The 13,657-nt window shown below is 44.5% G+C and overlaps 2 protein-coding genes across 3 annotated transcripts in view; one reads left to right on the forward strand and one right to left on the reverse strand.

Annotated features, from left to right (window-relative positions):
* NF1 (neurofibromin 1) overlaps window positions 1-13,657 on the reverse strand; it is a 199,532-nt gene that overhangs the window by 80,834 nt on the left and 105,041 nt on the right. The gene's annotated exons all lie outside the window — the stretch shown is intronic.
* OMG (oligodendrocyte myelin glycoprotein) lies at window positions 4,100-6,998 on the forward strand. The gene is made up of 2 exons (XM_063297087.1): window positions 4,100-4,406; window positions 5,282-6,998. The coding sequence occupies exon 2, from the start codon at window positions 5,288-5,290 to the stop codon at window positions 6,620-6,622; it is 1,335 nt and encodes a 444-aa protein (XP_063153157.1). The 5' UTR covers window positions 4,100-4,406; window positions 5,282-5,287; the 3' UTR covers window positions 6,623-6,998.

Below are 13,657 nucleotides of genomic sequence, written 5' to 3' on the forward strand. Positions count from 1 at the left end.
TACTGAAATAAATAAAACCAAACATGTTCTTGGACAAAGAAGGATCTTTCCAGTTTAATCAAACAGGCAACTGACTGAATACACACTGTGCCCTACCCCCAATAAGCAAGTTACAAGCACACTATTAAAAGTGGGATTGCAATCATCTGTAGATGAGCAAAGATGAAGGAATTAGCATTAGTATAAAAATGGTTATTTCTAAACATGACCAAGTGGGTCTTAACACTCTCATATAAAAGAAGGTACCCATTTTCAGGGCCCTAGATGAGATGATCTATTCCTTTCTGCAGTGGTTCAGGAGGAACACATGTCCTTAGCAAGATGCTTAGTACCAGTTCAGATTTTCATTGTACTGACAACTTACGAAGGATGATGCAATAGCGAGGAGGAGGAGGAGGAGGAGGAGGGGGAGGAGGAGGAAAGGCTGTAATCTATGGGAAGTTTGCCATGGATTTCGAATGGGAGGTGGACTGCAGTGAATCCAAGCTGATCTCATCCACAATACAGGCCTTGATCAGTATGGGGACATGCACCTCCCATTTAGCTTCAGATTGTTGAGTCCTACTCCAAAAAAACCTCAGAGAATTGCCTGTAAGGATGAAACCACAGCACTGGAAGTGATTGCTCCAATTATATTACTCAGTCCAGTGTGTCTGTCATCTATACCTACATCAATAGTTTTCTACTTTTTAGTTCTAGGACCTTTCACCTTGGCTCGCAATACAGGAATCAGCTTGATTCACACGGTCATCTGTAGCCAGAACCTTACACTGACACATGCCTGGAACAGTCTCAGGTTATTATTAATGAAACACAAAGCACAAGCTGTAGAAGCAATACCCCAGTAAATACCAATGACTCAACTCCTAATAAAAATGATTAAGATAAAATCCACTGCAGGGATCACCAACTTTTTCAGGCCACAAATAAACACATTTGAAGAAAAAGAGAGAATGCAAGATTTCAGCTGCTTGTAAAAGTAGCATAGAATCATAAGGTTGGAAGGGATCTTAGAGATCATCTAGCCCAACCCCCTGCCCAGGGCAGGAATCCTCAGACCATACCAGAGAAATGGCTGTCTGACTTTTGCTTGAAAACCTCCAGTGATGGAGCATCCATGACTTCAGGCTGCTCCACAGCTTAACGGCTCTCACAATCAGGAAATTCCTCCTTATTCTGAGTTTGGATCCCTCTCTGTAAAGCTTCCATGCATTAGTTCTTGTCTTACCTTCAGGCACTACAGAGAATAAATCATTTCCTCTTCCCTGGGACAGCCCTGCAAGTATTGGAAGACTGCTGCCATGTCTCCCCTTGGCCTTCTCTACTTTAGGCTAAACCAGTGCTTCCCAATTTTTTCCCCTTCATTACCCAAAACTGCTTATCAAAGAGTCCTTTTTACCCAATGTAGGTTAAAGTCTTTAAGTCAATTTATTGGGTTTGTGTGTCGTTATTCAAAGAAAAACCACTTTTACCCAATTTTGGGTAATTTAGCCAGGTTTGGGAAGCACTGGGCTAAACATTCCCAGTCCCTTTAACCATTCTTCATCGCATTTAGCTTCCAAGTCCCTCCCTCACTATTTTCATTATTCTTCTCTGCAGTTTTTCCAGTTCCCCTGTGTCCTTCTGGTATTGTGATGGCCAGAACAGGTTGTATTTTGAAAAACCGATCCATATTCACTTTTTTAAGAAGTATTTTTATTTAATGTTGGGGCGATGAAGACATTAGCACCATTTTAAGGAGCAACAGGCAGCCCCGTGCCCAGGGACATTATGGTATTTTGGTAATTTATTAAAAAGCTCTGATCTAGAATCAGCTGAAATGAATAGGCGCTATCCAAGAACACGGAGAACTGTTGTGGTAAGAAGCACAAACAAGGCCTGCAAAGGAGGTAACGAAAACCTGCAAGCTAACTTGAGGACTAGCTGTGTGGGAGGTGGCAGGAGTGCGTGGGTGAACAAGAAGTGGCACACAATTATTTTGTGCATCAGGAACCATTTGCTGGCAAAAGTTGGCCCTCGCTGGTCTGAAATCTGGAAAGCAACACTGAAGAACTTAAATCTAAACCACCCACCAACTGAAGCACACTTTGGATTGCACCTTACACAGTCTGATGCTCACATCTTTTGCTTGTGCAAGGGGCAGCAGGCAAAAGGAGTTCTTCATCCAACTGGTCAGAAATGAAGGCCCATTAATCATCTCCACCCACACTCCCCCACCACACCAATTCTTGCTGTAAAATGGCAATTCCAAATTGCTTATAAGGGACAACTTTCAAAAATCACAAGAACCATTAACCACGCTAGAAAAAGCTCAATTTACAACTGACAATGGCAATTTACAGAAAGTTCACTGGAGCTCTAAACCAAATCTGCCTAAAGAAAAATATAGTGGCCTATATTTTAACAGAAAAGTTGAGCTTTTGCAGCAATCCACAGTTCAGGGGCTGCTTCCAAGAAACTCCTGTCCTAGTCCAGAGGATTTAATTTGTCATGTAGTGCATGCTGAATTTACCAAAGTCCCTGCCACAAGATGCAATGATGGATAATAGACTAAATGACTTCCTGATAATTTTATGAAGGAGAATATCAACAGCTGCCATCACAGGGGCCTTATGAAACTCATATATTCAGAAATAATCTCTCTCTGAATGACAGATGCTCTGGAACAACAAGAGAGGGTTATTCATTTCCTATGGGCTTCCCAGAAGTAGAATTCTGAATTAGATGGACCCCTTCAATCCAATCGTGACTGTATAATCCTATCCTTATGAGAGTGTCAGTGTAGCTGAGTCGGTTAAATAAACATTAATGCTCATTTCCTCTCTTCTTTGTCCCTTCCTAACTTACCCATGGTGTGGTTTTTCTTAAAGGGCCTATTTTTATAAGGTGTAGAATTCTGCCAGTCATGCTGTGCCTTGTGCCCTCAAGAGTATCTGTGGGCACGGCCCCTGCAAGAAGAGACTGGTTTTCTACAGAGTCCGGTAACCATAGAGCCCTCTCACATTTTTCTGCACATTCCATGGCCGCTGGGCCTTCCTAAAAAGGAGGCTTCAAGGAAATCAGCAGTGGGTGCAAGTACATTGGTAGGATAAACTGGGAGTGGACACTGAGGTTTAACTTTACAGCCTTAGCCTTAATTTTGCAGCCTTTGCCACATACAGGCAAAGTCTTTGTCTAAAGGAGCACATCCTTTTCGGACCATGGAGGAGGACATTAATAAAGGAAAAGGTTTTGTCTAGAAAGAATCACGATACTAGGAAAGAGCTATGTAGCAGCTGAACCCTACAGTAAGCCATATTTAAGCCTCTTCACAGAAAGGAAAACAAAACGGCTGTTGGCTATAATAGTAAAATTTAGCCACATTTTTAATCTAGATTAAAGGTTTGGTTACCCGCTCTGAGTGGCACAGTTTTGTCAAAATAAGCCAAAAATACAAAGCACACTAAAAATATGGGTAAGCACATATCATTATGGCAGTGTATTTTTAAAATAGTTACTGAAATAGGTTGAAGTAAGAAAATATAGCTGAAAAAAATGAAAAGTTTTACTGATTCTCTTTATGTACACATGGGTTTTCTTAAAGTCCTGTGCATCAATCCCTAATTCTCAGTTTGGCTAAATGTTATCTCAATGGGTATGCCATTAAAACCTCCTGCTGCACTCAGGACAGTAAGCTTGAATAAACTGTTCCTTAAATCATGCTAGGAATTCTCTCTCCTGATTTTTCAGTGAACCAGAGAACAGAAGGGATAATGGGAGTTGAAAGGAGCTAAGGCTGAGTGGAGATTCGCACAAGACTCTGAAACAGAAGCTGGACTAAGTGATTGGGTCCCACTACAGCCTTGTGAAATAAATTTGATTTAATATTGCCAGAGTATTTTTAGAGCTTCAGTTTAGAAACATAGGATGATTACAGAAAGATAAAATGCTTAAACATGAACATAGAAGAGGCAAAGACTGAAGAAGCAAGCCTAATAAAAAATATCACACACACAGACACACACGCACACATACGCACACACACAAAGGTGGAACTGGATGCTATTTGCACAAAGTATGCATGCTGCATCTTAATGCACCAAGAGACAACCCAGAAGAAGGGCCAGAAGGGAACATAAATGTAAGAAGTTTGGAAACTTGGCTTCCCAAAAAAAGGGACTGCCCATTTTTGTTGAGCATGCACCCCTTGCGATAAATTTGAGTCAGCACCAAAACAACAGCTCTGCAGTCTTCCGATGGAAAGCTGATCAGGTGGTTGCAGAGCCCCTGGAAACGGCAGTACGATGCAGCTGAAGAGGCAAAGCACAACCCACAGACAAACTGTGGCTCGCCTCGAGAACAAACCGACCTTTGCATCTGAATCTTTCAGGAAAATGATGCACTAAGGCTACAGCGGAGAGAGCTGGGTAAGTTGCTTTGACCGTTCTCTCTCCTCCTTTTAAGATCCAATCCACTTGCCACAGAACGAGGTGTGTGTGTGTGTGTGTGTGTGCCAGTGTGTATGTGCCTAAAGTAAGAAATCGAGAGACACAGGGAGACTGAGAAAGATGCCGGGAGAAGAAAACTCTAGTCCAACTTGGCAGTTCCCTGCACCAGCAGTCTGCTGCAGTGACAGCTACAAAATCTCCTCTTAACATTTAATTTGGTTCTTGGATACCAAACCTTGAAAAAAGGGGAGTAAGGCTAGGCTAGGAATGGAGAAAAAACACCCGTAGTGGAACACAGGCAGGGAAGCATGCCTGAAATCGTCCTGAATGCATTTTGGAAGGATGGATGCAGTTTGCTCTTGCGTGCCTTATTTACAGCATGGATGAGAGAGTTGCTATATGACTGCTGGAATTTTAAGACCTATGCTACCTCCAGCTTAGTCTGCCACCTTCACACAGAGCATCGTTTTATAACAGAAAGAATCTCCAATAGATAAACTGGAGATTCAAACTGCTCTCAACAGAAAGCAGACATTGTACAACATTTGGAAGAGCCTAGCAGTTTAGGAAGAATGCTACCATGAGGAGCTGGAGGCGGATGGAAGAGGGGAAGATGAGATGGAAATAGATTAGGTTCTTTTGCCAGACAGCAAGACAGGAGGAGGAAAAGCATCTTTGTAAATAAGCATGGTTTTCTCCACCATTCAGGATTATGCCACAGGGATGTAGGTATGTGTGGCTTTATTAAAGTGCAACTCCATTGGCAAGGGATAAGTGCTTTTTAAAAAAAGAAGGAACAGCCAGCTTTCTAAAATGTGTAATAAACTGGGCATGTGTGATATGTTTGCTTCTAGGCAACAATGGAGAACCGGGTCTTGAAGGCATCACTTGGTGTCCTGGCTCTTCTCTTCTTCATACCAGCCATTCAGGGTCTTTGTCCTTCTTTGTGTTCATGCTCAGGAAATGATAGAAACGTGGACTGTTCTGGCAGAAACCTGACCACACTGCCACATGGACTTCAGGACAACATTACCTATTTAAATCTATCATATAACCACTTTGTTGACCTCAACCACCAGCTGACTCAGTTTGCCAATCTGAGAACCCTGGATGTTTCTAACAACAGGCTTCAGAACCTCCCAGCTCAGCTGCCCAGGTCTCTGTGGGAAATATATGCCACGCACAACAATATCAAGGTTCTCCAAAAGCTTGACACGGCTTACCAGTGGAATCTTAAAATCCTTGATGTATCAAGGAACATGGTGGAAAGGGCTGTACTTATTAACAATACAATGAGCAGCCTCAGATTCCTCAACCTCAGTAGCAACAAGCTTTGGACCGTCCCAACCAACATTCCTTTCAACATAGAAATAGTGGATCTATCCAACAACTTCTTGTCACAAATCCTTCCTGGCACACTGATGAGACTTATACATCTTTCCAAACTTTATCTGCACAATAATAAGTTCACCTATATCCCTGACAAAGCATTTGACCAGCTGGTTCAACTACAACTAATCACACTTTACAACAACCCTTGGGCATGTGTGGATAAGCAGCTAGCTCTCTCCTATTTGCAGGAATGGATAGGAAAAACTGGAGCCGCGGTCCTCGGAATGCCCTGCTCGGAGGTCACCGAACCATGGGAAGGCTCCATGCCATTCTCAGCTGCTCCAACGGTGGCACAGGACCACCTCCTCGTCAAAGCCATAAAGGCAGTGGATACAACTGACTCTCCAGAAGCAACTGAACGCAATGAAATAGTGCATGAACAAAAACCGTCCAGAATGATGGACATCAGTGTAAACACCACCGCTGACCAAACAATAGCATTCACAAGCACCGATAGGCCACTGGTCCTCTATCCAGAAAATCTCAGCACAGAGCAGCTTAATTCTTTTGAAGCGGCTGCAGCCACACACACCGTCTATATTCAAGATACCACCTCTGTGAAATCCAGCGCAAAAGGTTTGGTGGAACTCCCCACAATTCCTATGACCTTGAGTATCACCAGCGGGGTGCCTACAAACTATCCAAAGAAACAACAAAGCACAACAATAAAGAGAGAAGAACACCCCACAAAAATTAGCCCTCGCGCACCCTCGAGAGCAAATGTGCCCAGGGGGCATTTGTTCTCCACTGTAATGCTTGCTGTGGTGGCCCTGGCAACTGGCAGTGGATATGTGTTTAAATGAATGAATTGTTTCATTATTCCATATTAATAAGGTGGGGGGGGGGAAGAGAAAAATGCTCCTGTTCCACAATGATTGAGATGCAAGAAGAAATGCCTGTTTAAGATTCTGAAATATGACTGAAGAATATAACTCCTCTTGAATGACAAGACTGCAGAAAGACCATGTCTTGATAACCAAGCTGCTACTTACTTAAATTATGTCTTACTGAATTAGGGAAATAAAAAGGAAGAAAATTCTATCAAATAATATGATTGTTTTTATGAAATGTGTTTATTTTGTATTTACATTTTTAATTTTCTTCACAAAAATATTAAAAATGTCAGTATTTTCTGTATTGATTATGAACAGTTTTGTCATTAAACATCTCGAAACAAAACCATGAAAGGCCTGTGTTATACATGTACTGTCAGATTTTCCGGACAGAGAACCTTGTAATATAAAAAGGCTAATCCTTTATAAAAGATGACTTGCATAAAGGGAAAAAAGGAAGCGGGGGGATAACGATATCTAAAACATAACTACTTCTAACCATGGTTTGTTGCCGTAGCCCTTGTTGAGATCCTAAGAGAACAGTAAAACCATGGATTTAGATTGCTAAACTAACTGATGCAAACAGAGATGGGAAACGAGGTTCTTTGCCAGCTCCCTTCAAGCTTTCATTTAGTATTAATATCTAACCATAGTTTAAATAGGACTGGGAACCTGTAGTCCTTAAGATGTTGCTGAAATACTTTATCATTAGATTTATATCGCCCTTTCATTCAGAGCTGGTGCACACAGTGCTCCCTCCTCCCATTTCCCCTCCACAAGAACCTTATGGGGTAGACTGGCCTGAGAATGAATGATTGGCTCAAAATCACGCCCCCCCCCAGTTTCCATGGCTGAAGGTGGACTTCAACCTGGGTCTCTCCCATGCCAGTCCAATACCTTAACCGCTACTCACAGTAAACAAGCAATGGCTTAAGTATTTAATACCTAGCTCAACAACAACAATCTGCTCTAACTTCAGAACCCTCCACCTAGGTTGAAATTCAATGTCTCCCCATGCCCACTTGGAATCCATTGGAGAGAGCTGATCTATTTTATTTGTTTCATCAAATTTCTATCCAACTGTCAGCACTTTGAGGCAGGCAAGGTCGAAAACAGTAAAGCAAGTAAAGAAAACAGTCAAGTAATGCTCTTTATTGCTGTAGGGTAGAATAACAGAACCTTGCAAGCCTGCCCGAGTTTCTCTCTGCCCCATCTGATACTAAACAAAATCCAGATGGGGTTATTTTGACTTTCTTCACCTGCTTTCCTCTTTGTCAAGCTAATATTTTCTGAAAGTCCCCCCTTAACAGTTCGCTCATTCCCTCCTCATTCCTAAGGCCAGGTCTCCATTCTTTCACAGTACAGTAACCCACTTTTCATTGATGAATGAACACAAGGACCTAGTGCTTTGGAAACTAGCAGGCACGTTCAAGGTGAGCCAGTGTTACATTTTTGAGGGCTTAGAATTACAAAGCAGGCTAAATAAATACGTTTGCATCATTTAATCAGATGAACATATCGTATAATTAAAGTGTCCCGACATGCCATGCCACCACCTTTGAAAAGGGGCATGGAGCCCGATTCCTGCAGGTCTGTATTACTTAATGGAAGCCTTCAGAATGTACAGCCTTGAATGACCCCCCCCCCCAGTTTAAGCTTCACGTAATTTCTATTCAAAAAGGAGCGAGCGGGATTTCATCAAGAGAGTCTACCCAAAAGGGATCAGGGAGAGGCGGAATTGCCAGGAAGCTTCATGGATGAGAACCTGGTTGGGTTGAAGGAGTCCAAGCTTTAGCCTCTCCAGTTTGAAAAGGAGCGGGGGAGCAAAGGATGGGAAATACCATTCTCTGCAAAACCATCCTGCTGAGGCTCTTCAGACTACTGGGGCTTCAGCTCCCAAACTTCCTGGCCAGCAGAGGCCACGGCCACACCAGCTGGGAATTGGAGGGATGGCAGTCTCAATGTTTGGGAAAGGTTGACATAAACAATACTGAACAGTGCAATAAACATTATCCTTGTTCTGCTGAATTGTTGCTGAGCTAGCAGGGGATGATGAATGCTGATGGGCAACACATCGAGATGCTGTAGCATCAGGCCAGAGAAGCCTGGGTTAGTCAGAGATGTCACCTGCAAGAACGATGGTCAAAAAAATAATGGATATGTGGGTAGGAAGGTCAGAAGATGCACCAGGTACCTCCCCATTCCTAAGGCCAGGTCTCCATTCTTTCACAGTACAGTAACCCATTTTTCATTGATAAACTAACGCAAGGACCTAGTTATCTGTAAACTAGCAGGCAAGCTGAAGGTGAGCCAGTGTTGCATTTTTGAGGGCTTAGAATTACAAACTGAGCCAAATAAATACGTTTGCATCATTTAATCAGGTGAGCATGTTGTATAATTAAAGTGTCCCGACATGCCATGCAGTGTGCAGCTGCTGAATAACAGAGAAGCTACTGGAAGTTCCTGCTTGGTTCATATAGTGAGGATACTGTTCCACAGAGCTATTAGTATGGTTCTGCTCTCTTTTTATCACTAGTTTGCAAAGATGGAAGCTACCGAGCAACAAACGCTGCAAAGAAATCCAAGCCCGCTTCCCTTTTGAGAGGCTGTGGGCAGCAGAGCCCTGACCGGAATGTAAATATTCTGAGCTGGATGCGAAAGGTAGAGGGGCAGGACTGGCACAAAAGCCTGACACGCGCCCGATTCCTCCTCTGCAGCTTCCCCAACAGGTTACATACTGCAGCAGCTATTTCCATGGTTACCAGAAGCAGAGGATTCGAAAAAGGAGGGCTGTTCTACGTGTGAAAATCATGTTGTTTTCCCCACTGTGGATCAAGGGGGGCAGAACGGCAAAACAAGGAGGGCGCAAGAATTAACCAGCTCATTTCATTATTAGAGAAATGCAACGTGGCAATTTCATTAGACTGGTGGCAATGGGGTCACTCGGGGAAAGGAACAGCCAAGATGTCCAGGGTTGCTCATCCGTGCCAAGGCCAGAAAGAGAAAGGAAAAATAAGATGCAAGCCACCCCCCACTCCCCCAAGTCCTATTAGCAACCTCTTCTGACTCAGAACGAGGCAGGGACCTAAAGGGAATAAGCAGATAACATTATCTTCTCCTTCAGAGGGCAGACTGGGGATTAGGGCTGGCACAGTTGCCATAATTTTAAACGACCCGGCTTCCATCTGAAGGTTAAGTGCCCGGGTGCTGGATTGTGGGTTTCCCTCTTGGAGCTGAGGATTGCCTCCTTCCACTGGGTGAGAGCCAGAGGAGGAATTGGAGGGCTTGGAGAACCTCTTGCAGGGGCACGCAGAGGAATTTGTTCAGCAACTGTGGGACAAAGTCGCTCAGATTCACTCAGAGTTGGACGCCGGCCTTGTTGCAGGTCTGGGGGAGATGCTGGGGAGGAGCCTTGCCCAGTTATCTGGGAATGGTTTGAGCCTCTTGGGCCTGAGGACGTGGACAGGGTCCTTAGTACTGTGAATTCAGCCACCTGCTCTTTAGATCCATGCCCCTTCTGGCTTGTTAAAGCAGCCCGGGGGATGTTGTGTGAGTGGGTTCTGGCAGTGGTAAATTCTTCTTTGAGTGAGGGATTTTTTCCTTTATCTCTTAAGGAGGGCTTGGTTTGGCCCCTCCTCAAGAAGCCATCGCTGGATCCCACCATCCTGAACAATTCTCGTCCAGTATCTAACCTCCCCTTTTTGGGGAAGGTGGCTGCACAGCAGCTTCAGTGGACCTTGGAAGAAATGGATTATCTGGATCCCTTTCAGTTGGGATTCAGACCCCGGTATGGGACGGAAACAGCATTGGTCATGCTTTTGGATGACCTCTGGTGAGGATGGGATGGGGGTTCTGCATCCATCCTTGCCCTACTTGACCTCTCCGTGGCTTTTGAAACCATCGACCACGGTATCCTTCTGGATCAGCTCAGAGGATTGGGAGTGGGTGGCATGGTGTTGTGTTGGTTCTCCTCCTTTCTCCAGGGTTGATTCCAGTCAATGGTGATGGGGAGGAGAGATCCTGCCCCTGGCCCCTACTATGTGAGGTGCCGCAGGGTTCGGTGCTCTCTCTTCTTCTATTCAACATCTACATGAGGCTGCTGGGTGAGCTCATCTGTCACCATGGGGTGAGGTATCATCAGTACCCAATTATATATACCTGCCCCTGGCAAATGAAGCAATGCCATGAATGTCTTACTCCGGTGTCTGGAGGCTGTGAGGCTCTGGTTGGGGAACAACAGTCTTTAGCTGAACCCTGGCAAGACTGAGTAGCTTTAGGTTTTGGGGCCTGCTGGTTCTAGGACTATCCATCTTTGGTGCTGGATGGGATGGCATTGCCCCAGATAGACCCAGTGTGCAATCTGGGGGGTCCTCCTGAACTCATGACTCCTGCTTGAAGAACAGGTGGCAGTTGTGGCTAGGAGGGCCTTTGCACAGCTTCGTGTTATGCACCAGTTGTACCCATTCCTGGATCAGGGGGCTCTGCTCACAGTCACTCACACCCCAGTCACCTCCCGTTTGGATTACTGTAATGTGTTCTACATGGGGCTGCCCTTGAAGAGTATCCTGAAGCTTCAGCTGGTGCATGATACAGCAGTGCGGGCAGTTATGCGTGCTTCTAGAACAGCTCATGTTATACCTCTGCTCCACAAGCTGCATTGGTTGCCAGTCTGCTTCTGGGTCCAATTCAAGGTTTTGACCTTCAAAGCCATTCATGGAATGAGACCGAGTTAGCTGAGGGACCACCTCTCCCCGATCACATCTGCCCATCCCATCAGATCTGGTAGAGAAGGCATGCTGTGGGTCCCGTCTGCTAGGGAACTACACTTGGGGGGCCCTGGGTGGCAGGCCTTCTCTGCCGTGGCCCCTGCCTTATGGAACATTCTCCCCCCTGAAGACAGGTTAGCTCCATCCCTGTTATTGTTCTGGAGGTCCCTCAAGAACTGGCCTGTATCATCAGGCCTGGGGGTCTCGGGGGACCGGTGAAACCCTGAGATGGCACCATGGTTAACATTCACTCTCTCTTGTGCCTTGTGGTTTTTTACATTTTAATAACGATGGTTTTTATAAGCTTATTGTTTTAGTTAACTGTTGTCTGCTGTCCAGAGTCACTTTTCGGGAGATGGGCAGCTCTATAAATTGGATGGATAAATAAATAAATAATTTCAGTTTAACTCTCCGCACTTCTAAATAAAAGCAAGAGCTTTTTGCTGCAGATGAACCCCAATCTGTCCCACAGAAGCCCTTCACGTTGTGAGAAGAGAGTTGGGATAGTAGGAACACAAAACCTACAACAGTAGTACTCAACTCCTGGAAGCCCAGGGACCAGCTGCTTCCCTGCCCAGTGTTGAGAGACACATACTTTGGTTCAAGACCCCGCTGCGAGACTCCCGGATATAGGCAAGACACACCGTGCAAAATACCCCTCATCAGGGAGGGGCCTCTTGCCATCTTAGCCAAGGATTTCTGGTGCTTTTAATTATTTCTTACATTTCTGCTCATATTCTCATAGGATTCCCAAAGAAAGGAGGAGGATGTTAGCAGCCACCAAGAAAGGCAGAGGGAAGAAAATCTAGCTTTCAGGATCCCATTGAGTAGTAAGTCAACGTCATACATTGATAACTATAGTGGTTTACAGGTGCTGCACTGGTAACCATTAAGTTTTTGGGTGTAATTCAAAGTGCTGGTTCTGACTTAAAAAGCCCTATAACGCTTAGCACTTACAGAACTGCCTTCTCTGCCCAGAAGCAGCCACTTAACTCATCCAGTGGGGACTTGCTGCCAACATCTTTTAATAGTCCCCCGGACAGACGAGGCGAAGGGGCAGTGTGGTTTGGTTGCAGCCTCCGTATTATGAAGCAGCCTCTGGAGATCAGGTTGGCACTTTCACTGTTGGCTTTCTAGAAATTATTAAGACAGAACTTTCAAGAGGGCCTTTGGGTATAAATGATCCACTGCATCTAGTGACTTATTTTTGTTGGTTTTTATGTGTTCACACCCAAGAGATTATTTTCAAAAGCAGCCCTTTTGTTTACTAACTTCCGGTTTCTTGCTAATCTTTCTTCATGACAGCAGTATCTTGGGGGGAAGCGGGTGTTGTTGTTGCCTTTATTAAACTGAGAGTCAGAAACTTTTACGAATCTATTGCAAATCTTCCAGAGATGTATTAGTAGATGGCAGTTTACTTTCTGGGATTGGAGCACGCTTGTCCCGTCGCATAGAAATGCAGGAAACAGTCTATAGTGGCTAAGGTGCCTCTCAAGGAAGTTTGTCCTCCCACAGATGATCCTTTTAGGACTTTGGAAGCTTTTTAGGAGCTACAGTTACCTGAGAGCAAGCCACTAGCTCATACCACTGGTTTCAAGCTTCAAACCTTCTGACCGAGGGAGTACAGCCTGTGCCACAATCTCTTCTCTCACATCATATATGAACTGATGGATGCTCTAGTTCAATATTCTACATATCTGGCAACTAGAGGGCCCAAAATTTCCATTCAGGCTAGGGCCATCAGTTTAGGGAAGGCTCAGCTAGCTTGAGGCTTCCAGAACCAAATAATCCCCAAGTATTGTGGACAGGAATGAGTGGTCGATCTCCTGCTGTGCTGTAAAGCAAGTAAGTTCAGCATACCAGAGGTCACCACATTCAGGTTCAGAACCTGATACACACAGAATAGGTAAAAATAGCTGTAAGCAATAGCCAACTTCCTCCAACAGAATCTGTTGTATATCTTGATTATGTCCAGCTTATTTGCTGCAACAGTGGCCAGTGGTTCATTTTCAGTTTTGCTCGCTGAGGTTCCAAAAGAAGATTGCAGAGTCAGGAAATGCTGGTCTCACCATATCATTACAAACTTAGGGATAAACAGCCAAGGCTGTTCTCCTAGGATCTGAATTACTGCAAAACACATGTGGGCTGTCCTGCAAAGGTCAAAATCCTTCACCCAAAAGAAAAAGTAGCACATGCTAATCTTTCTAAATAGGGAGGGGCATCCAAATTTGCAACCACC

Source organism: Candoia aspera, chromosome 1, assembly GCF_035149785.1.
Source record: "Candoia aspera isolate rCanAsp1 chromosome 1, rCanAsp1.hap2, whole genome shotgun sequence".
In the NCBI taxonomy this organism is placed as follows: domain Eukaryota; kingdom Metazoa; phylum Chordata; class Lepidosauria; order Squamata; family Boidae; genus Candoia; species Candoia aspera.

Bases quoted from the DNA above. Each gene is read 5' to 3' on its own strand.
- OMG (XM_063297087.1), top strand. From the start codon at position 5,288: ATGGAGAACCGGGTCTTGAAGGCATCACTTGGTGTCCTGGCTCTTCTC.